The sequence below is a fragment of the Eleutherodactylus coqui genome, chromosome 8, assembly GCF_035609145.1.
Source record: "Eleutherodactylus coqui strain aEleCoq1 chromosome 8, aEleCoq1.hap1, whole genome shotgun sequence".
Taxonomy (NCBI): domain Eukaryota; kingdom Metazoa; phylum Chordata; class Amphibia; order Anura; family Eleutherodactylidae; genus Eleutherodactylus; species Eleutherodactylus coqui.
The window spans coordinates 6272023-6296439 of NC_089844.1; the positions used below are offsets into that span (position 1 = coordinate 6272023).

At 54.5% G+C, this 24417-nt stretch overlaps 1 protein-coding gene across 9 annotated transcripts in view; it reads left to right on the forward strand.

Moving 5' to 3' along the window:
• The window catches only part of R3HDM1 (R3H domain containing 1), a 194419-nt gene that overhangs the window by 51705 nt on the left and 118297 nt on the right, over window positions 1-24417 (forward strand). For 8 of the 9 annotated variants that reach the window (XR_010786309.1, XM_066575155.1, XM_066575148.1 and 5 more), the window contains exons 2-4: window positions 462-578; window positions 18985-19169; window positions 20624-20816. Coding sequence is in view for 8 of the 9 variants with exons in the window: in XM_066575155.1 (XP_066431252.1) it covers window positions 20664-20816 (153 nt within the window). In the remaining variant the exon portion in view is untranslated. The remainder of the gene's footprint in view (window positions 1-461; window positions 579-18984; window positions 19170-20623; window positions 20817-24417) is intronic. The other variant, XM_066575150.1, reaches the window with a different exon arrangement.

Sequence of the window (24417 nt, forward strand, 5' to 3'; positions counted from 1 at the left end):
GTCTATTTATGCTGTGGAATTCAACGCTTGAAATACGGAGTGAAAATCCATATCGTCCAACACCAAAAGCCAAGTCCTGAAATACTATACCGTAACCTTAATTTATAAGGGGTAGAATAGTTATCCTCTAAAAACCTGATGTACCCCTAGCATGCGTCCCGCCTCATCGGAGCACCCGCCCTGATAAGGACAACCCCTCCTGGTATTCCCATACTAGACTTGTGAAGAGAGAAAACACAATAAGCCAATAGAGACGAAAATTCAACACTTGAAATACGGGGAGAAAATCCACCGCTGTGCTGCAAGTACTAACTATTGAATAGTACCGTGTTGTGTAATGCGTGCAGTGATTCCGCCCGTCAGACGGCGGCCATATTGTACAGTATACTGAATGGGAAAAGTGTGTAAGTTCCTGCGCTGTCAGAACCTGCAGTTAACGGGCAGTGTCCTCCATTACACAGGTGACCGACAGCGTCCTGGATGCTGAAGAATCTCTTGCGGTAGCCTTGTGCTCCCCTTCAGTGCAATTAGTGACCGAAGAAGGAAGAGAGCGCCCCCTGTAGGTGCCAGCATTACATGTAAGTTACATCTGGTCTGTTTGGTATGACTGTTTTTCTGGCGTTTGTCTTTTATCTGGAACTGCTTGTACGTGTTTTAAGGTCTGCTTATTTGTCCTGCTTTTGGCTGATGTGTTTACTGTAGTGCATATGACTAGTAATTATTAGGAAGTTATAGTACCAGTGTTTCTGGTGGCGCCACACAGCACTGCTACAGGCACTTCACACACACAGCACTGCTACAGGCACTTCACACACACAGCACTGCTACAGGCACTTCACACACACAGCGCTGCTACAGGCACTTCACACACACAGCACTGCTACAGGCACTTCACACACACAGCACTGCTACAGGCACTTCACACACACAGCACTGCTACAGGCACTTCACACACACACAGCACTGCTACAGGCACTTCACACACACACAGCACTGCTACAGGCACTTCACACACACAGCACTGCTACAGGCACTTCACACTCACAGCACTGCTACAGGCACTTCACACTCACAGCACTGCTACAGGCACTTCACACTCACAGCACTGCTACAGGCACTTCACACAACACAGCACTGCTACAGGCACTTCACACAACACAGCACTGCTACAGGCACTTCACACACACACAGCACTGCTACAGGCACTTCACACACACACAGCACTGCTACAGGCACTTCACACACACACACAGCACTGCTACAGGCACTTCACACACACACAGCACTGCTACAGGCACTTCACACACACACAGCACTGCTACAGGCACTTCACACAACACAGCACTGCTACAGGCACTTCACACAACACAGCACTGCTACAGGCACTTCACACAACACAGCACTGCTACAGGCACTTCACACAACACAGCACTGCTACAGGCACTTCACACACACAGCACTGCTACAGGCACTTCACACACACAGCACTGCTACAGGCACTTCACACACACAGCACTGCTACAGGCACTTCACACAACACAGCACTGCTACAGGCACTTCACACAACACAGCACTGCTACAGGCACTTCACACACACAGCGCTGCTACAGGCACTTCACGCACACAGCGCTGCTACAGGCACTTCACACACAGCACTGCTACAGGCACTTCACATACAGCACTGCTACAGGCACTTCACACACACAGCACTGCTACAGGCACTTCACATACAGCACTGCTACAGGCACTTCACACACACAGCACTGCTACAGGCACTTCACACACACAGCACTGCTACAGGCACTTCACACACACAGCGCTGCTACAGGCACTTCACACACACAGCGCTGCTACAGGCACTTCACACACACAGCGCTGCTACAGGCACTTCACGCACACAGCGCTGCTACAGGCACTTCACGCACACAGCGCTGCTACAGGCACTTCACGCACACAGCACTGCTACAGGCACTTCACGCACACAGCACTGCTACAGGCACTTCACGCACACAGCACTGCTACAGGCACTTCACACACAGCACTGCTACAGGCACTTCACACACAGCACTGCTACAGGCACTTCACACACACAGCACTGCTACAGGCACTTCACACACACAGCACTGCTACAGGCACTTCACGCACACAGCACTGCTACAGGCACTTCACGCACACAGCACTGCTACAGGCACTTCACACACAGCACTGCTACAGGCACTTCACACACACAGCGCTGCTACAGGCACTTCACACACACAGCACTGCTACAGGCACTTCACACACACAGCACTGCTACAGGCACTTCACACACACAGCACTGCTACAGGCACTTCACACACACAGCGCTGCTACAGGCACTTCACACACACACAGCACTGCTACAGGCACTTCACACACACACAGCGCTGCTACAGGCACTTCACGCACACAGCACCCCAGTCAACAGGGATCAGAAGCAGCACAGGAGTCGAGATGAACGACCTGCGATGACATCACCCTCATGCTCCGCCCCTGATCACATGACTATGATGCTCATCCCGCGTGAATGACTTATATGCTCCGCCTCTGATCACATGACTGCGGACTACAACCCCCCTAAAGCCTCAGCTGCTATGGAATACTAACGAACACCGAGACAGACAGCAGCTGTGTGCGTACAGGACCTGTGATGATGCCTTTGTCATGTGATCAGGGGCGGAGCGTGTAACTCCCTCACTGGAGATTAGGGACCTTTGATGACGTCACAGTCATGTGATCAGGGGCGGAGCGTGTAACTCCCTCACAAATCCACTCACGCATGCACGCACGCACGCACGCACAGACAGGTCGTCGTTAGTATTTAGATTCTGCAATATGTGGGACATGGCGGTAAGCGGAATGTGCCGACGTACCCAATCAGCGCTTCATTCATCCAGTTTTCCCAGCGATGAGCAGCACATCTGATGGTATTTTGAGCACTGTATGGCATCATTATTTTGGCGCACCGCGGCGCAGTTATTTTGCTGCGGTTTTCGGCCACCAGGCTCCATCCTTACCTGTTTTGATGAGTGACGTCGGACTTGTGGGGAGTTTTTGTAGTAATTTGTAACCAAAAGTGTTGCGTCTCTCCGTAGTGCGGCCGCAGACCGGTCAGAGATGGCTTATTGAGAAGTAGAGGGGACCTATTAGGCTGCACCGCTCCTCCCTCCTGTCCCTATTGGTCAGTGACTCCAGTACCTCTCAGGGACACGTATACGGCTTGTGTGGATATTTAGAGGGAAAAGCGATGGCCAGAAGTCCGAGGAGAGCATTGTGGTTGTAAAGCCAGATGAACCCGAAGGAAGGCCCCGGCGGGCTCTAGTACCTACGTCGGCAGAGCGAATTACAAACACGAGGGACATAATCTACCTAGACTGGCATTTTGTGTCTCAGAGTGACGAGTCTGCCAGTCCCGTGTGCCAGGCTGAAAGTTATGCCAGCTTTGTGGCATGCAGTACAGTAACTGACCGGCCCACGAGGTCCTGCCTACTGTGAGTGGGATGCAAAAAGGCCCAAAAGTCACACATTTTGGCACAAATATGGCACGCAGCGAACTAGTGACTTCTATGCGCTGGTACAATGGCGCAAGCGCCGTTCTCCCCGAGTCTTCGTATACAGAGAGCGGTTTTACTATAGGTTACATCACTGAATGTTCCGCTGGTTACTTGCTTACAAACAGGCGGCTTTGGGGTTACGATTTGTCACAAGGGGTCCCGTTTGTATTTGGGAAAAGGGAGCCAGACTTGAGTTGGCCGCTGCTGGTATTACACGTTCTCGCCGTCCTCGGGACACCTACAGGATAGGAGGGGACTCGCTGATCAGTCGGGGTCCCATGTCCCCATTCTCCTCACTGTGGGGTTACTGCAGCCTCCGCAGTGAGGAGGTGACTGAACGGCCTTCAGTGGGTCTGCGGAGACCCCCAAGTGGCACCCGATCCATATTTCCAACCACCCATTGAAACGGATGGAGCTCTGACCGCCATGCTTAGACATGGCTCCTATAACAGTGGAAGAAGGGAAAGAAGCCACACAGTGCCGGGTAGCACAGGAAGCAGGGGTCTCAGCAGACCCCCCACGGTCACCAAGTCATCTCCTATACTGTGGATATCTTGTCGATGGGGAAGGCTAAGGGTACAGTGTTGGCCAATCAGAGCAGTGGGCGGTGTCTTAGACTACCGAGTCACTCCAGTGTGCACTGGGTAGTCAAAGAAGTGGCCATGTTGGTACAAAACTGAAGGGCCCCGGAAGCCAACAGGTTTGTGACAGGACAGCAGGTACTGTCCAGGGAGACTAGAGGGTCGCTTTAAATGGAGCTGAGCTGCAATATCAGACACAACCCAGAAGACGGGGGTGGCGCTGTTTGTAGAAGAAAACTGCTGTTAAATCGATGAGGTTCTCGTGAAGGGGTTATGCCAAGATCTTCAGTTAGGCTGATCATTGGGGGTCCGACCTCTGCAACCCCCACCAATTCTAAGAACGGGTCCCAGAGGTTTCTCAGTACAAACAGTGGTGTGCCGCCACCAGTCATGGGGGGCTTTCAGGATTGTCAGACCCCTTCGGACCGCTCTTCATGCGGCCCCACTGGGCGGTGATGGGGCGCTCCTGGCATCTTGTGGGTCTGGTGTTCCCGTCTTACTATAAGATGGGGAGAGGTTGGGGCCTTTTACAGACACTTTCCATATTTAACCCTTTCCAATCCAGTTTCCCTGCCGGGTGGGAAGGTGCGTTGTTGTCTCTTTGGAAATACTTACCAACGCAGATGATGAAGACCTCCGATGAGGATGTGATCAGCGAGTTAGTATGGATGTTATATATGTATATTACTCCGCAAGTATCTAGAGGGTTACATATTAGAATTACAAAAAATGGTCCAAATTCAAATCGAAATTGGCAACGCGTCCGTAGAAAGCGTGCGAGACCTTATCTACCTTGGTGCGAAAATAGAGATAAAACAACGGAGGATGGTGTTGGGGCGAAGCGCGCCGCTAAACATGGAGAAATCTGGAAGAGGAGGGATATCGGTATAGCAACTAACCGCAGGATACGGCAAACCACCGATCACCCCAGAGCCGTGTATGGAGGTGAGAGCGGGACGGGGGGAAGCTGATAGGAGGAGGACTGATGCGTTGGAGCTGCTGCATAAGGCCTGGATGATGAGAGCAACAAGCAGAGGAGTCCTGACTATCACTAGAGGGAAGATCACTGAAAGCTCTTCCCGCTGGCCCGCTGGCTCCTCCCGCTGGCCCGCTGGCTCCTCCCGCTGGCCCGCTGGCTCCTCCCGCTGGCCCGCTGGCTCTTCCCGCTGGCCCCTCCCGCTGGTCCGCTGGCTCTGCCCGCTGGCTCTTCCTGCTGGCCCGCTAGCTCCTCCCGCTGGCCCGCTAGCTCCTCCCGCTGGCCCGCTAGCTCCTCCCGCTGGCCCGCTAGCTCTTCCCGCTAGCTCTTCCCGCTGGCCTGCTAGCTCCTCCCGCTGGCTTGGTATATAAATACATAAAACACAAGTTCTACTGGATCTTCACCAATTAAACTACACATCAGTCCGGCTCCACAACATGATGCCGGCGGGGCGGACTACAAGTTCCAGCTGACAGACTGCAGTACAAAAACTAGGTACAATTTTTTGCGATTCCTTTGCGGCCTCCTGCCAGAGCGCTGAAGCAGCTGTACAGAGTTGTGCTTGGCGGCGGCTTCTTGTGAGCGATCGCCACTTCCTTCAGGAGAAAAGGTGCGGTTATGATCTCCCCTCCCCCCCGCTAATACCGCACGGAGTATCACACAGCATATCCGGCCTTAACCCCTTAATGGCACGCACCGGTCTCAGTTTTTGGACTTTCCTTGCCACTAACTCCTAACTCTTCTTTCGGCTTTGGAGGGCCTGGGATGGACTGCAGTGGGAGGAGTGGGACCTTGTCTCTACGCCGCGCTCGCTGCCACAAAGGATGGCCCTCTATTCTGTGGCTCGCTTCGATTTCACCACATTTATAGACTTTTTGGTGTTCTTTTGCTTCACTACTTTTATAAAATGAAATAAATATCTTTGGATGAAGATGAAATGATTTTTCTGTCGAGGTGGCTTAGCGCCGGCTCGCGTCTGCGGGGCGTCCCGTCATTTATGGCGCTACCATTTTGGAATACAGACGACTTTTTAAATTTTTATTACATTTTTTCTTTGGAAATGGGGTGACCAAAAAAGTACAGTTTTTCTTTTCCCTAGAAGGCCCAAGGCCGTGGTGGTGGTGAGCGGCACTCTGCGATCGTTCAGTTGCCCCAAACACTGATCGGGGCATTCAAATACTGCTGGCAGAATTGGCAGCCGCACTCCGAGGGCTGACAGACGCGACTGCACTGCTGCTGGCGGATGTCCGGCACCTGCCATGTATACAGCGGGAGTGGCTCCTAGCACCGCCCCATGCAAACCCCGCACTCCCAGGACGTGTGTGTGTATATATATACACTCAGCAGTGAGAGCCCCCCACTCCTGTGCCCACCCTCCACCTCACTGCAGGCTCATCGCACCCCTCATAAAGGAGATGGAATGGCGCCGCAGTCATGTATGTGTGCCGCTGCTTCACTGCCGGGCACAGCGGAGTACAAGCCCCATAGGACTGCGCATGCACGACCCCCGCTGCATTCAATCTGACATGGCTGCGGGTGTGAGACGTGCGGCCCCCCAATCTGTCCTGTGAGCCCCATTAACTAAGAAACAGGGCGCTGAGGCCGGCGTGTACTCTGCTCTCCGTACTCCTGCGCAGCGAGGGGACAGCCGCTCACTGCATTGGGTGGTCTCTTCACATGTGCACATCTCATTATGTGTCTGTGATAAAGGGGTCCGCTCGCGGGTGAGAACAAGACGCGCACCCCTGGAGTCCCTGTGAGCGGGTGAGAACAAGACGCGCACCCCCTGAGTCCCTGTGAGCGGGTGAGAACAAGCCGCGCACCCCCTGAGTCCCTGTGAGCGGGTGAGAACAAGACGCGCACCCCCTGAGTCCCTGTGAGCGGGTGAGAACAAGACGCGCCCCCTGAGTCCCTGTGAGCGTTGATGGTCACTGACCAGAGCAGCTGGGCTGAGGATGAAGGGTGCCCCCATCACAGCCGTACGCCCTACTAGGTTATCAGTTGGAATGGAACACAATGCCATGGCTAAAGATTAGGCTAAGACTAGGACTAACAAGGGGGATCCTTGGGGTGACCAGGAGACGGAGAGGCAGCCCCATGAGGACAACTGTGAAGCGTGAGTGCCTCTGCGGCGGCTCCTGGGAGCTCGGGGCGCGCAGCATCCAATTATTAGGATTATTTTCGTTTGCTTACCTGTGCTAGAAAATTGGAAGCGAGCTGCTGGTTGCTATGGGCACCGCTGTCCCTATGAAAACACACAGGTTAGCGGAGCGCAGGGAAAGAACTGTTGTCATAGGGACAGGCCTCCTGCCGGAGAGCTAATGCAGACATCGGCGACTCGGCTCACAAGGAACTTCACTAAAGAGTCTTCGACTACTTCACCAAATGTCTTCACAGGTTCTGTTAGGCCCAACTTAAAGGGAACCTGACATCACCGAGCGACCCGGTAATATATACATCCCCGAGCGACCCGGTAATATATACATCCCAGAGCGACCCGGTAATATATACATCCCAGAGCGACCCGGTAATATATACATCGCCGAGCGACCTGGTAATATATACATCGCGGAGCGACCCGGTAATATATACATCCCAGAGCGACCCGGTAATATATACATCCCCGAGCGACCCGGTAATATATACATCCCAGAGCGACCCGGTAATATATACATCCCAGAGCGACCCGGTAATATATACATCCCAGAGCGACCCGGTAATATATACATCCCCGAGCGACCCGGTAATATATACATCCCCGAGCGACCCGGTAATATATACATCCCAGAGCGACCCGGTAATATATACATCCCAGAGCGACCCGGTAATATATACATCCCAGAGCGACCCGGTAATATATACATCGCCGAGCGACCCGGTAATATATACATCGCCGAGCGACCCGGTAATATATACATCGCCGAGCGACCCGGTAATATATACATCCCAGAGCGACCCGGTAATATATACATCCCAGAGCGACCCGGTAATATATACATCCCAGAGCGACCCGGTAATATATACATCACGGAGCGGCCCGCTAATATATACATCACCGAGCGACCCGGTAATATATACATCCCAGAGCGACCCGGTAATATATACATCCCCGAGCGACCCGGTAATATATACATCCCAGAGCGACCCGGTAATATATACATCACCGAGCGACCCGGTAATATATACATCACCGAGCGACCCGGTAATATATACATCACCGAGCGACCCGGTAATATATACATCACCGAGCGACCCGGTAATATATACATCCCAGAGCGACCCGGTAATATATACATCACGGAGCGACCCGGTAATATATACATCACAGAGCGACCCGGTAATATATACATCCCAGAGCGACCCGGTAATATATACATCGCAGAGCGACCCGGTAATATATACATCGCAGAGCGACCCGGTAATATATACATCCCAGAGCGACCCGGTAATATATACATCCCAGAGCGACCCGGTAATATATACATCCCAGAGCGACCCGGTAATATATACATCCCGGAGCGGCCCGGTAATATATACATCCCGGAGCGACCCGGTAATATATACATCCCAGAGCGACCCGGTAATATATACATCCCAGAGCGACCCGGTAATATATACATCCCAGAGCGACCCGCTTATATATACATCCCAGAGCGACCCGGTAATATATACATCCCAGAGCGACCCGGTAATATATACATCCCAGAGCGACCCGCTTATATATACATCCCAGAGCGACCCGGTAATATATACATCCCAGAGCGACCCGGTAATGTATACATCACCGAGCGACCCGGTAATATATACATCCCAGAGCGACCCGGTAATGTATACATCACCGAGCGACCCGGTAATATATACATCCCAGAGCGACCCGGTAATATATACATCACGGAGCGACCCGGTAATATATACATCCCAGAGCGACCCGGTAATATATACATCCCCGAGCGACCCGGTAATATATACATCCCCGAGCGACCCGGTAATATATACATCCCCGAGCGACCCGGTAATATATACATCACCAAGCGACCCGGTAATATATACATCACCAAGCGACCCGGTAATATATACATCACAGAGCGACCCGGTAATATATACATCAACGAGCGACCCGGTAATATATACATCACCAAGCGACCCGGTAATATATACATCCCCGAGCGACCCGGTAATATATACATCGCCGAGCAACCCGGTAATATATACATCACAGAGCGACCCGGTAATATATACATCACAGAGCGACCCGGTAATATATACATCCCAGAGCGACCCGGTAATATATACATCCCAGAGCGACCCGGTAATATATACATCCCAGAGCGACCCGGTAATATATACATCCCAGAGCGACCCGGTAATATATACATCCCAGAGCGACCCGGTAATATATACATCGCAGAGCGACCCGGTAATATATACATCACAGAGCGACCCGGTAATATATACATCACAGAGCGACCCGGTAATATATACATCCCAGAGCGACCCGGTAATATATACATCGCAGAGTGACCCGGTAATATATACATCACCGAGCGACCCGGCAATATATACATCGCAGAGCGACCCGGCAATATATACATCCCAGAGCGACCCGGTAATATATACATCACCGAGCGACTCGGTAATATATACATCACCGAGCGACCCGGCAATATATACATCGCAGAGCGACCCGGCAATATATATACATCGCAGAGCGACCCGGTAATATATACATCGCCGAGCGACCCGGTAATATATACATCACCGAGCGACCCGGCAATATATACATCGCAGAGCGACCCGGCAATATATACATCGCAGAGCGACCCGGTAATATATACATCGCCGAGCGACCCGGTAATATATACATCACAGTCAGGATTTACAGGAAAAGCCTAAAACACAGAGCCTAATAATAGTCTGCCATTCCTAATCTGTAGAGGAAACTTCTCAGCCGTCATCTCATCTCATCATCACAGGCAGGATTACACTGAGAGGAGACACCTATATATAGATAACACAGGAGCCACCATTCACAATAGTCACAGCTCACCTCCTCCCCTCCCTGTACAGACAGGATTACACTGGGAGGAGACACCTATATATAGATAACACAGGAGCCACCATTCACAATAGTCACAGCTCACCTCCTCCCCTCCCTGTACAGACAGGATTACACTGAGAGGTGACACCTATATATAGTTAACACAAGAGCCACCATTCACAATAGTCACAGCTCACCTCCTCCCCTCTCTGCACAGATAGGATTACACTGAGAGGAGACACCTATATATAGATAACACAGGATCCACCATTCACAATAGTCACAGCTCACCTCCTTCCCTCCCTGTACAGACAGGATTATACTGAGAGGTGACACCTATATATAGATAACACAGGAGCCACCATTCACAATAGTCACAGCTCACCTCCTCCCCTACCTGTCCAGACAGGATTACACTGAGAGGAGACACCTATATATAGATAACACAGGATCCACCATTCACAATAGTCACAGCTCACCTCCTCCCCTCCCTGTACAGACAGGATTACACTGAGAGGAGACACCTATATATAGATAACACAGGAGCCACCATTCACAATAGTCACAGCTCACCTCCTCCCCTCTCTGTATAGACAGCATTACACTGAGAGGAGACACCTATATATAGATAACACTGGACCCACCATTCACAATAGTCACAGCTCACCTCCTCCCCTCCCTGCACAGGCAGGATTACACTGAGAGGTGACACTTATATATAGATAACACAGGAGCCACCATTCACAGTAGTCACAGCTCACCTCCTCCCCTTCCCAGGATTACACTGAGAGGTAGAATCCTAGAACAGTAGAGTTGGAAGGGTCCTCAGGGGTCATCGGGTCCAACCCCCTGCTCAGTGCAGGATCACTAAATCATCCCACACAGATGTCTGTCCGGCCTCTGAAGACTTCCATTGAAGGAGAACTCCCCACCTCCCGTGGCAACCTGCTCCACTCATTGATCCCCTCACTGTCTAATATCCAATCTGTGTCTCCTCCCTTTCAGTTTCATCCCATTGCTTCTCGTCTTTCCTTGTACAGATGAGAATAGGGCTGATCCCTCTGCACTGTGACAGCCCTTCAGATATTTGTAGACAGCTATTAAGTCTCCTCTCAGTCTTCTCTTCTGCTAAACATTCCCAGATCCTTTAACCGTTCCTCATAGGACATGATTTGCAGACTGTTCACCATCTTGGTAACTCTTCTCTGAACTTGCTCCAGTTTGTCTATGTCTTGTATAAAGTGGGGTGCCCAGAACTGGACCCAGTATTCCAGATGAGGTCTGACTAAGGAAGAGTAGAGGGGATAATGACCTCCCGTGATCTAGACTCTATGCTTCTAATACATCCCAGAATTGTGTTTGCCTTTTTGGCTGCTGCATCACATTGTTGACTCATGTTCAGTCTATGATCTAGTAGTATACCCAAGTCTTGTTCACATGTGCTGCTGCTTAGCCCAATTCCTCCCATTCTGTATGGGCTTTCTTCATTTTTCTTGCCCAGATGCATTTCTCCTTGTTAAATACCATTCTGTTAGTCGCCGACCACTGTGCAAGCTTTTCTAGATCTTTTTGAATACTCTCTCTCTTTTCTAGTGTTAGCTATCCCTCCTAGCTTTGTGTCATTGGCAAAGTTTCCCACAATTCCCTCCTCCAGATCATTTATAACAATGTTGACCAACACTGGGCCCAGGACAGAGCCTTGTGGTTCCCCACTTGATACATTCCTCCACTTGGATGTGCAGCCATTTATGACCCCTCTTTCAGTGCGATCACTCAGCCGGTTGTCTGATCATCTACTGTTCTGCCCGCAGCCCTGCATATCATCTGTGCTTTCTAGAAGGAAAAAGGTTAAAGGGGCTTTCCGGTTGTATTCTTCAGGTAGGCCAACAATGGTAGCTTGGCAGGGGTTTGGCGTCTTGGACCCCCACTGTTCGGCTATTCACTAGGCTGGTGTGCTCCTGCACTGCCCTGATTTCTGCAGGAAGCAGACAGCTCTGTTCTTAGTGTAGTGGCCAGGCTTGGTATTATAGGCCATTCACTTCAACGGTAACACTGCATGTAATATCGATCCTGGCCACCGCATTGAGAACGGAGCTGTCTGCTTCCTGCAGCTGATCAGCGGACCTTTGCTGATCTACTATTGATGACCTATCCTAAGGATTGACAGTGATTTACAACTGGACAATCCCTTTAAGGGCCAGCCTAGTGAAGATTGCGTTGTGTAACTCTTCACAGCCTGTTTACAGGATGCAGTAGTCAAGAATGACCAAAAGCATCTATCTAAGAGCACCTTCACGCTTTCACCTGTGGCAGCTGGTCTATTTCCGCTGACCAATGGAAGTACCAGAAGCGCCGGCTGCGGCACACGCTGGGTCCGAGTGCCCGACACTCGCTGTAACGGGTTTCATCCTAACCACCCATGCAGTAAAGCGATGACGGCAGATGTCCGGAGGAATCCCCAGTCACCGACACTAGTGTGCAGCTCACTAATGCCTCCCCGTTCGGACAATTATCGCCAACCTTCCGTATTACGCAAATGTGATGATGACTTTGTGACGCATTAACCATCGCCGCTCCGGATTGTTCAGTGCCGACGGGCGGGCGTCTATCTTAGGGAGTCCTTCTGATGCTCTTCCTGATCCTATATGCGGGCTTGGATCCTGAGCCTTAAAGGGATGTGCTATCTAGTTGCTGCTTTAAGGGGGTACAACGGGGGGAGGGGGGAACGGACTCTGAAAGCAGAGATCCTCAAACAGAGCGTAGCTTGGTCATTGTGCCCCTGTGGAGTGATCTGGGGGTCCCTGTTAGTGCGGACCCCAATAATAACCTAAAGATGATGCATGGCCATCTATTCAACATTGTGGTGTTACATTGTATCACTGGCACCCCCCTGACAGCTGAGCTCCCATGATGCACTGTGGGAGACATGAGCTTACTGCGCACTACACCTCCCACAATGCTCTATGCAGACCCTGACCCGGAGCGCTGACCAACGAGCCAGCAGCACTGTGAATGCAGCTCTGGAGATGGGTTGAGCATCCTGGCACCGGTGAGCTGACGCTCGGCACATCCCTTGCCTTGCAGAATGACAGAATTCCAGATTTCGCCCTTTGCGCCACTTCTCCACACGCTGCCTTGGTTCCGTCTACTGCCGATGTTATTCATTGCTGCGTTCCGCGCCATTCTACCACTATTTAAATTGTGACTACAACAATCCGTGATCGCGGCGACCGTTCTATTACCGCTATCACTAAGTGATACGTAAATCCTGCGAATCCCCTCCCCCGCCGCTGGTCATCCGCTCCAGACTGATAGAACAATTGTTTCCATGTCTTGTTGTTCTCAGAGGATTACGGAATTGGCGCGGCGCTGTATTCTAGGTGCATCTTGTGCCATGTGTTCCTCTCGCTGCGGCTCAGTAATGAGATGCGCCCCCCCCCCCCCCGCTCTCTCGGCATTTTCACATGTTCACACCTTTTTTTTCTCTAATTATTTATTTTTTTCCATCATCTGCTCCTGAATTGCTAATGAAGGTCTGTATTTAGCCTGCGACGCGTCGGCGCGGTGCTGCTCTGCTACTGGCTGCCCGGCGCTGACATCACGGGCAGCTGCTGGCTGCCTGCTTACTCCGAGCCTCCTGGATTTGCCAGGTGCATGAAGCATCGTCTGCAGGGCGCGGCGGTCGCTCTCCGTTCACGGCCGTCTGGAGATGCTATGGAAAGCACAGCTTCTCTAATTAGTTGCAATGAGACCAGAAGCCGGGATGCTGCAGGTAGGTGCTCGGCGCTGCTCCTCTCTGCTCGGCGCTGCTCCCCGCTGCTCTGCGCTGCTCCTGGGTTCTGCACTCGTGGCTCTTACTGCAATGTTTATCCACAAGACTCGCACACACAAATGACAATTTTTGCACCTTTTTGGAAAATGTTTGAAGTAATTTGTGTTTGTAGTTTTTTCTTTTGAGTGATGCAGTCCCGTCACCGCTCGCCCCGGACTGCGACACTTCTGCCGTGGGGTGTCACCGCTCGCCCCGGACTGCGACACTTCTGCCGTGGGGTGTCACCGCTCGCCCCGGACTGCGACACTTCTGCCGTGGGGTGTCACCGCTCGCCCCGGACTGCGACACTTCTGCCGTGTAGTGTCACCGCTCGCCCCGAACTGCGACACTTCTGCCGTGTAGTGTCACCGTTCGCCCTGGACTGCGACACTTCTGCCGTGGGGTGTCACCGCTCGCCCCGGACTGCGACACTTCTGCCGTGGGGTGTCACCGCTCGCCCCGGACTGCGACACTTCTGCCGTGTGATGTCACCGCTCGCCCCGGACTGCGACACTTCTGCCGTGTGATGTCACCGCTCGCCCCGGACTGCGACACTTCTGCCGCGGGGTGTCACCGTTCGCGCCGGACTGCCACCCGTCTGCCGTGCGGTGTCGCCATTCGCGCCGGACTGCGACACTCCTCTGTGCGGTGTCACCGGTCACCCCGGACTGCAACACTTCTGCCGTGCGGTGTCACCACTCGCCCCGGATTGCGACACTTCTGCCGTGTAGTGTCGCCGCTCGCCCCAGACTGCCACCCGTCTGCCGTGTAGTGTCACCGCTCGCCCCGGACTGCGACACATCTGCCATGCTGTCGCCGTTCACCCGGACTGCTGCCCGTCTGCCGTGTGGTGTCACCGCTCGCCCCGGACTGCGACACATCTGCCGTGTAGTGTCGCTGCTCGCACCGGACTGCGACACATCTGCCATGCTGTCGCCATTCACCCGGACTGCTGCTCGTCTGCCGTGTAGTGTCACCGCTCGCCCCGGACTGCGACACATCTGCCATGCTGTCGCCGTTCACCCGGACTGTCACCCGTCTGCCATGCTGTCACCGCTCGCCCGGACTGCAACACATCTGTCGTGTGCTGTCCCTGCTCGCCCCAGACTGCCGCCCGTCTGCCGTGTGCTTTCGCTGCTCGCATCGGACTGCCACTCATCTGCCATGCTGTCGTCGTTCGCCCGGACTGCCACCCGTCTGCCGTGTAGTGTCGCTGCTCGCACCGGACTGCCATGCTGTCGCCGCTCACCCGGACTGCCCCTCGTCTGCCGTACTGTCGCCGCTCGCCCGGTCTACGACCCGGACTACGTCTGGGGATGTTTTGTGTTGGATGTAGTTTCGGGGGTTCTTCTGCCCATTTGTTTCCAGTCGGACTTGTTACATTTAAATGTATAAAAAAAAGTTTTTAATTATTTATTTCCTAAATGTGCATCTTGTTAGGTGAACAGGGGGGGTGCGGGATGGGAACCCGGGGGTCTGCTGCAGGATGAAGACCCGGGGGTCTGCTGCAGGATGGGGACCCGGGGGTCTGCTGCAGGATGGGGACCCGGGGGTCTGCTGCAGGATGGGGACCCGGGGGTCTGCTGCAGGATGGGGACCCGGGGGTCTGCTGCAGGATGGGGACCCGGGGGTCTGCTGCAGGATGGGGACCCGGGGGTCTGCTGCAGGATGGGGACCCGGGGGTCTGCTGCAGGATGGGGACCCGGGGGTCTGCTGCAGGATGGGGACCCGGGGGTCTGCTGCAGGATGGGGACCCGGGGGTCTGCCGCAGTCCGTCACTTGTGCTTCTCACAGGAGAGAGATGTTTTAGTATCGGGAAAGCCGGCCGGCAGTGGTGATGCTGACCCCCAGCCTCGCTCTCCGTCTGTGGGACTAACGAGCTGACCCCCAGCCTCGCTCTCCGTCCGTGTGACTAACGAGCTGACCCCCAGCCTCGCTCTCCGTCCGTGGGACTAACGAGCTGACCCCCAGCCTCGCTCTCCGTCCGTGGGACTAACGAGCTGACCCCCAGCCTCGCTCTCCCCCCAGCCTCGCTCTCCGTCCGTGGGACTAACGAGCTGACCCCCAGCCTTGCTCTCCGTCCTGGTGACTAACGAGCTGACCCCCAGCCTCGCTCTCCGTATGACTAACGAGCTGACCCCCAGCCTCGCTCTCCGTATGACTAACGAGCTGACCCCCAGCCTCGCTCTCCGTATGACTAACGAGCTGACCCCCAGCCTCGCTCTCCGTATGACTAACGAGCTGACCCCCAGCCTCGCTCTCCGTATGACTAACGAGCTGACCCCCAGCCTCGCTCTCCGTCCTGGTGACTAACGAGCTGACCCCCAGCCTCGCTCTCCGTCCTGGTGACTAACGAGCTGACCCTCAGCCTCGCTCTCCGTCCGTGGGACTAACGAGCTGACCCCCAGCCTCGCTTCTCCGTCCGTGGGACTAACGAGCTGAACCCCAGCCTCGCTTCTCCGTCCGTGGGACTAACGAGCTGACCCCCAGCCTCGCTTCTCCGTCCGTGGGACTAACGAGCTGACCCCCAGCCTCGCTTCTCCGTCCGTGGGACTAACGAGCTGACCCCCAGCCTCGCTTCTCCGTCCGTGGGACTAACGAGCTGACCCCCAGCCTCGCTCTCCGTCCGTGGGACTAACGAGCTGACCCCCAGCCTCGCTCTCCGTCCGTGGGACTAACGAGCTGACCCCCAGCCTCGCTCTCCGTCCGTGGGACTAACGAGCTGACCCCCAGCCTCGCTCTCCGTCCGTGGGACTAACGAGCTGACCCCCAGCCTCGCTCTCCGTCCGTGGGACTAACGAGCTGACCCCCAGCCTCGCTCTCCGTCCGTGGGACTAACGAGCTGACCCCCAGCCTCGCTCTCCATCCGTGGGACTAACGAGCTGACCCCCAGCCTCGCTCTCCGTCCTGGTGACTAACGAGCTGACCCCCAGCCTCGCTCTCCGTCCGTGTGACTAACGAGCTGACCCCCAGCCTCGCTCTCCGTCCTGGTGACTGACGAGTTGACCCCCAGCCTCGCTCTCTGGCCGTGTGACTGACGAGTTGACCCCCAGCCTCGCTCTCCGTCCTGGTGACTAACGAGCTGACCCCCAGCCTCGCTCTCCGTCCTGGTGACTAACGAGCTGACCCCCAGCCTCGCTCTCCGTCCGTGTGACTAACGAGCTGACCCCCAGCCTCGCTCTCCGTCCTGGTGACTGACGAGTTGACCCCCAGCCTCGCTCTCTGGCCGTGTGACTGACGAGTTGACCCCCAGCCTCGCTCTCCGTCCTGGTGACTAACGAGCTGACCCCCAGCCTCGCTCTCCGTCCTGGTGACTAACGAGCTGACCCCCAGCCTCGCTCTCCGTCCTGGTGACTAACGAGTTGACCCCCAGCCTCGCTCTCCGGCCGTGTGACTGACGAGTTGACCCCCAGCCTCGCTCTCTGTGTGACTGACGAGTTGACCCCCAGCCTCGCTCTCTGTGTGACTGATGAGTTGACCCCCAGCCTCGCTCTCCGTGTGACTAGCGCTGACCCCCAGCCTTGCTCTCCGTGTGACTAGCGCTGACCCCCAGCCTCGCTCTCCGTGTGACTAGCGCTGACCCCCAGCCTCGCTCTCCGTGTGACTAGCGCTGACCCCCAGCCTCGCTCTCCGTGTGACTAGCGCTGACCCCCAGCCTCGCTCTCCGTGTGACTAGCGCTGACCCCCAGCCTCGCTCTCCGTGTGACTAGCGCTGACCCCCAGCCTCGCTCTCCGTGTGACTAGCGCTGACCCCCAGCCTCGCTCTCCGTGTGACTAGCGCTGACCCCCCAGCCTCGCTCTCCGTGTGACTAGCGCTGACCCCCAGCCTCGCTCTCCGTGTGACTAGCGCTGACCCCCAGCCTCGCTCTCCGTGTGACTAGCGCTGACCCCCAGCCTCGCTCTCCGTGTGACTAGCGCTGACCCCCAGCCTCGTTCTCCGTGTGACTAGCGCTGACCCCCAGCCTCGCTCTCCGTGTGACTAGCGCTGACCCCCAGCCTCGCTCTCCGTGTGACTAGCGCTGACCCCCAGCCTCGCTCTCCGTGTGACTAGCGCTGACCCCCAGCCTCGCTCTCCGTGTGACTAGCGCTGACCCCCAGCCTCGCTCTCCGTGTGACTAGCGCTGACCCCCAGCCTCGCTCTCCGTGTGACTAGCGCTGACCCCCAGCCTCGCTCTCCGTGTGACTAGCGCTGACCCCCAGCCTCGCTCTCCGTGTGACTAGCGCTGACCCCCAGCCTCGCTCTCCGTGTGACTAGCGCTGACCCCCAGCCTCGCTCTCCGTGTGACTAGCGCTGACCCCCAGCCTCGCTCTCCGTGTGACTAGCGCTGACCCCCAGCCTCGCTCTCCATGTGACTAGCGCTGACCCCCAGCCTCGCTCTCCGTGTGACTAGCGCTGACCCCCAGCCTCGCTCTCCGTGTGACTAGCGCTGACCCCCAGCCTCGCTCTCCGTGTATCTGCGGTCTTTCTCTAGTTGTTGTAGATGGGGTCTCCGTTGCGGTATCCGTGCGCCGCGGCGGCGGAGCGTTTGTTTTGCCGTCTTACTGCTTGAAGCTCCTGCCAACCCCTCGACCCGCCGGCTTGTGGCTCTTGTTTAACAGGAGATGAAAGTGTAAAGCAGACAATTACCCTGTGCTGTCAGCGCTGCGGTCGCACGCTCGCTGCTGTGAAGCCCCCCGCCGCAGGCTTTCTTCCCGCAGGGACCACCGCGGCTCCGGACCGTTGATGGAGTTATGACACGGCCGCCCGTTGATGCGGATCTCTCAGCCGCTGTTCTTGAAGTTTAACATTCTGCATGATATTTAAGGTGGTCCGGAGCGCGGCGGTCCCGCCGGTCGTCATGAGCAGCGCCTTACATCCAGGTACTCAGGGCTGGGAAGTCGTCGTTAATTAGTAATTTGATGCAGAAGTGAAGCCGTTCCGTTTTTTCCCTCAGTGTTTAGAATTGCCAATTGGGTCAGCGTCGCTCGTCCGCACGGGCCGATTGAGATGTGTGTGTCGTCCGCAGGTTGGTGCGAGAGATGCTGCGCCTGACCTCCGGCCCCCGGCCCTTCCGCTGGTGACAGGGACATGGGACGGCTTCTGTCACCTTCCAGATGGTTCATCACAACTGACCTCCTGCTCGCTGGGAAGGAGTCACCTCCTCGTTCCTCTGGGACTTCGCCTCCTCCGCACCGCCGTAGGATTCAGCAGGTAATTGAGCCCCTCTAATGACGGCATGGAGCCCCCCGGGTTCTGGGTGAGGAAGGGGTTGGTATGTGGCCTTTTAATGTCCTGTAGGGATGGGGGACTAAAAGTCTCAGCATGTCTGTAGAGTTGGCGGGTGACCGTAAGTGAAGAGCCGCGGCGAGCGGAGGAGCGGCCGGTAATTGCCCACCTCTCAGTGAGGACCCCCGAAGGGCTCGCAGACTTGGTGGGGTCCCAATGTCTCATGGCGTCTTGGGTTTATCGTAGACCGCTGTCCACAAAGTCTGATCGTAGGCGACTATTTCCACGCAGCTTTGTAGGTTTAGTGTCCATAAAAGTAAGTGAACCCCCCTGACGGCAGAGACTGGTAATGAGACCCTCCCCGGACCGCACCGTTCCTGCACCCTAATGCCCAACGTCCTGCTATTTCCCCTCGCCTGCTGGGGGTAGTAGTGCTCCACGCCGGCGGCACTGGAGGAGCGCGGCCGGATTATTAACCCTCTGACGCCGCGGCTGATATCGTAGACGTGCGCCGGGTCGCCTCTTTTGTTCTTTACCTGGATGGCACATTTTTTTGAAGCTGCAGCTAATGCTTCTCCGCTCTTGTTCCCATGGTAACAGGACCGCGCTATTGTTGAGGTCTATGTTTAGAATCCCGGCTGATACTTCATGAAAACAATTAAAGCCAGCCCCCAGTTTTCCTGAATTATAGCCCCTGACAAGTAGAGGTGGGGGAGGGGGCGTATTTGCATTTAATTTGGTGTCACTGCAGAAGTATTGGCACCCCGGACCGTTTCCAGCGTGCCAACAAGCGAGTGACTGCAGTAGATGCCATGGGAGGAGACAGGGAAGGAAGGGGTTAATCAGCGCCGGGCGCTAAAATATACGGGAACAGGGAATTGTTGTAAAGTCCTTTTTTTCAGTTTTTTTTTTTTTGTTGATTATCCAGCTGAGCGGATCCTGCGGGGTTAAAGGGCCGGCGTGCGGGACACGAAGAGTTAAACAGGAGAAGTGTCTGCGGATGGGGGGTGCAGCAGCTCAAGGGTTAAGTTGGAATCCGCCAGTAGACCCCAGGGGGTGCCAGCGGGCCGGCAGAATGTGAGATTGGTTAATTGGTGCCTATTTTAACCCCTTGTGTACTACCAGGGATTGGCCTGCTACTAGTAAGACTGGTCGCGACTGCAACAAACACCGCGGTCAGCGACGACCTCCCGCCGCCGCCGAGGGAATCATTCTGGATGGTCTTTAATCGGCGGTAGAATAACGTCTCGGTCCTGAGTGCGTTCTACATTGTGATGTAGCAGAGCCCAGTTTGGCGCTCTCATGTTACTGTAGGTATCGTTACCTCGAGCAGTCGGTGATGGGCTCGGCTCTGCTACATCGCCAGCGCCCGCTAGACTTGTGTGATGCCACTTTTGTGCCCAGTTGTAAAAATGCCATTTTTGTTTCAACATCTTCAGGTTTTGTTTCTCCTTTAACGTTTTAACGTGACCTTTCCCAATGAGGATGTCTGGTATTGTTTCCGTAAAAGACGAGCCCGACGCCATGAAGGGGTCCGAGGCCGACCTGAGCCGCTCCAGCTCCGTGGAAAACCTGAGCGCAGGGCACGAGAAAGCGGATGAGGGTTGTGGCGACGGCAAGCAGGACCCTACGGTAAGTGGCCTCGCGTGTGGCGTTCATTGTGGCGCTGCGGACACACGGCGCACAATCTGCATGGACCACGTTTGTTAGCGTTCCGCCGGCCCCCCTGCTGACTGGTTGGGGTAATCCCCTGACATTCCCGAGGTTGCAGATATGGCCGCTGTCACCAGTCGGGGTCCCACCTCGGATGGGCTTTGTTGCAGGCGCATGTTAATGAGCGAGTCTGTCATGGAGGGAGGGCCGCAGATTGTGACTCCTGGAAGCCTCAGCAGGGGCGGCGGGACGCACGGTTCGGATGTACGGACTTGTATGGTCAGAGGCTGGAGACGTGCGCCGGCGGAGGAAGTGCTGAGCGTCTCCATAATGAATGCGCTGTGTGTTACTGACTGCGCCTCGTCACGCTGGACATTAAACGCCGGGTCGATTTTCCCAAGTGATGCGTTAAAAAAAAATGTTTAAAAAATTAGTGGTATATTTTTAACTTTTCCACATCTTCAGTTTGAGAAAATCTAATCCCATTGTTAACGACTTGCAGTAAACGAACCCCCAGAGCCGGCGGGCTGAATGAGCGTGGAGCGGACGCAGCTTCCACGGATAGGGATTTTTGCCCGAACTCCGCCTTTTTGCCTAAAACCCGGCGGCCGGACGCTTGCAGTCAGCAGTGACACCTGAGACGCTGCAGGCTCCTTGTAGCGGCAGTCTTTCCTTCGGCGGCGCTCTCTGCAGGTCCCAGCATGCTCCGGGGGCCCTCCTTGTCTTCTGCATTAGTTCCATAGAATAGACTTGTGTAACTAAACTCTTTATTAACCAATAAGATGCTAAGAAGACGTCTGCTGGGAGCAGAGAGGCTGCCGGTGTGAGGGGGACACGGCGGCGCGGGGCTGTGGGATTCCTCCGGTACCGGCACTCATCATGCAGGGCTGCAGTTGATTCATCATGTCTGTCGTTTATAAACGGACCAGGCATAACTAATCGCTGTGGAGCGCCGCGCCGGATCGCTCAGTCAGAGAATGCGGGGATCGGAGGATCCCTCTAATCACATTACAGTCAATTTCTTTTCTTCACATTCGGAGAAAATAAGTTCTTCCAATCTGGCTGCGATGTTGCGGCGCGGTGACAGTGACGCGCTCAAACCTTCACTCCGCTGCTACGATTTTCCGCGTAATTACAGAAGCGTTGAGCTAGCGGCGTGTGATTGACACCGAGCCGTTTCCACCTCATTACCCCATGAGAATCTGCAGTCCGCCTGCTTCCACTGACAGGCGTTGGGCCGCACACGGTTAACACGCGTCCGGTAACGGCCCGCCGCGCTGCTTTCAGCAATCTAGTCTTGTAGCCCATAGAAGATGTAGATTTTAGGAGATGTCGGATCCTCGTGAATGAGATGCGTCGGTGTTCGGCACCATCCATGCCGGTAATAGCAGTGGGGTAAATGCAGTGACCTTGAAGCCATCACAGAAGCATCCGTGCGGCAGCGCCGGCACATGTCACTCCACCGCCCGCTATGGAGAAGGAAGCATTGAGGTTGCAGCGCCCAAAGTCACCATTTGTTGTTGTTTCTCCTGCAGCGCGGGCACCATGGAGCGCCAGCCTTATGGCGCAATATGCTGTAGAAAACCCATTTTCACACCCACTTTTAGTGGGGCTTGCACCCTCTTCTATGAGCCAAAGTAGAGAGTGGCTACAGAGAGCAGCTCTTGCCCAGGAGACCCTTCACATCCCTACTGATTTCCATGGGATCTGTGTAATATCTCATCTTTCCTGTGGTGGCGCTGCAGATTCCTCCACAGCACACAATGTGATTGCATTTGAGTCATTGATGGCGCCATTCGCACTACCCAACCTTCAAACAATCCTTGTGTTAGGCCTCGTAGGTGCGTTCCTACAGATGATGTTCTGCAGTAGTTTTGGGGCTCTGTAGGGTTTCTTGAAGCCCTTCATTTAGTATCTCCAGTGCTGTACTTCATCAGCCGCTCATGGACTAAACAGTAGATGAAGCCTTCAGTTCTCTCACATTTAAAGGGCATTTGTCATTAATATAAAACCCTTTTCCGGGTAGACTGCCCGGCCGAAGTCACGTGACCGCTGCAGCCAGTCATGGGCCCAAGCGTCACCATCCCAAACTCCAGTCATTATGGCGCCCAGGATGGCCCACTTTGGGGGGCCGAGGAGAGTTTGTTCTTATTGTTCTATTTTATGGTGGGTCAAGCAGCTGGAAATTTAGTTTGGGATTGATGACAAAACCCCTTTAAATCTTGTCTTTTACTTATAACTGTCTAAGCTTTCGGTGACGACAGGACGTGACGGCCTTTACAGCAGCTTGTAGAGGTTGTCCACTCTGAAAGGACAGATCTTCCTGATGATAATCTTCTTGCCTCTTTATCACTATGTTGCAAGGTATATTCGGAGTAGCTCAGTGAATCCGTGACCACCCCTGGCTGAATGTCCTGGTGTCAAAGGAGCACTAAGTAATGGCTGAGGGACTCTTAAACAATTTGGATAAGAAGTCAAGGACTTATTTTTGGTGGTGGGAATGTTTTACAATTGTAGGTGGAAATGCAGTATAGGGCCTGGAGAAGCCTAATGAGAGCCATTATGTCTGTTGGGCTGGAAGAACTCATGCGGCTCTTCCAGCAGTTAGGATTTGCCGTTGGTCGCTACTGTAACATTACTGCCAACACACTGAACAATATGAGCCTGGGCCCCCCGGGCCTCCGGTCTGTCAGCAGATTGTCCGCTCTGCCTGCGGTATCCAAGATTCTCAGAACGTCAGATGGTTGGCAAAAACCTACGATCAGGTGGGAGCAGCAAGTTCTTTTCCTTTTATTTTGGACTTCTGTCATCCCATTGGACAAAACTGTGGTCAACCCATGTGGCCGATAACGGAGGTCGATGCACAAGGTTGTACTTCATAGCAAATGGGGGCAGAAAGTGACTTAAAATGTATCCTTCCTTAAAAACTTGTTCAACCTTTTTTATGTGGTGAAAGATACTGTTTTGCGTTACGTGGGATTGGAAGTTATAGTGTAAAATGCCCTGAGGAATTCTAGTAATCCCTTCAGTCTTGTAAACATGACTGCAATATCCTAACCTTTATGTGACCCTAAGCAGGAGCCCGAGTGCCCATAGCATGGATCTGACCCTAAGCAGGAGCCCGAGTGCCCATAGCATGGATCTGACCCTAAGCAGGAGCCCGAGTGCCCATAGCATGGATCTGACCCTAAGCAGGAGCCCCAGTGCCCATAGCATGGATCTGACCCTAAGCAGGAGCCCGAGTGCTCATAGCATGGATCTGACCCTAAGCAGGAGCCCCAGTGCCCATAGCATGGCTCTGACCCAAAGCAGGAGCCCGAGTGCCCATAGCATGGCTCTGACCCTAAGCAGAAGCCCGAGTGCCCATAGCATGGATCTGACCTTAAGCAGGAGCCCCAGTGCCCATAGCATGGCTCTGACCCTAAGCGGGAGCCCGAGTGCCCATAGCATGGCTCTGACCCTAAGCAGGAGCCCGAGTGCCCATAGCATGGCTCTGACCCTAAGCAGGAGCCCGAGTGCCCATAGCATGGCTCTGACCCTAAGCAGGAGCCCCAGTGCCCATAGCATGGCTCTGACCCTA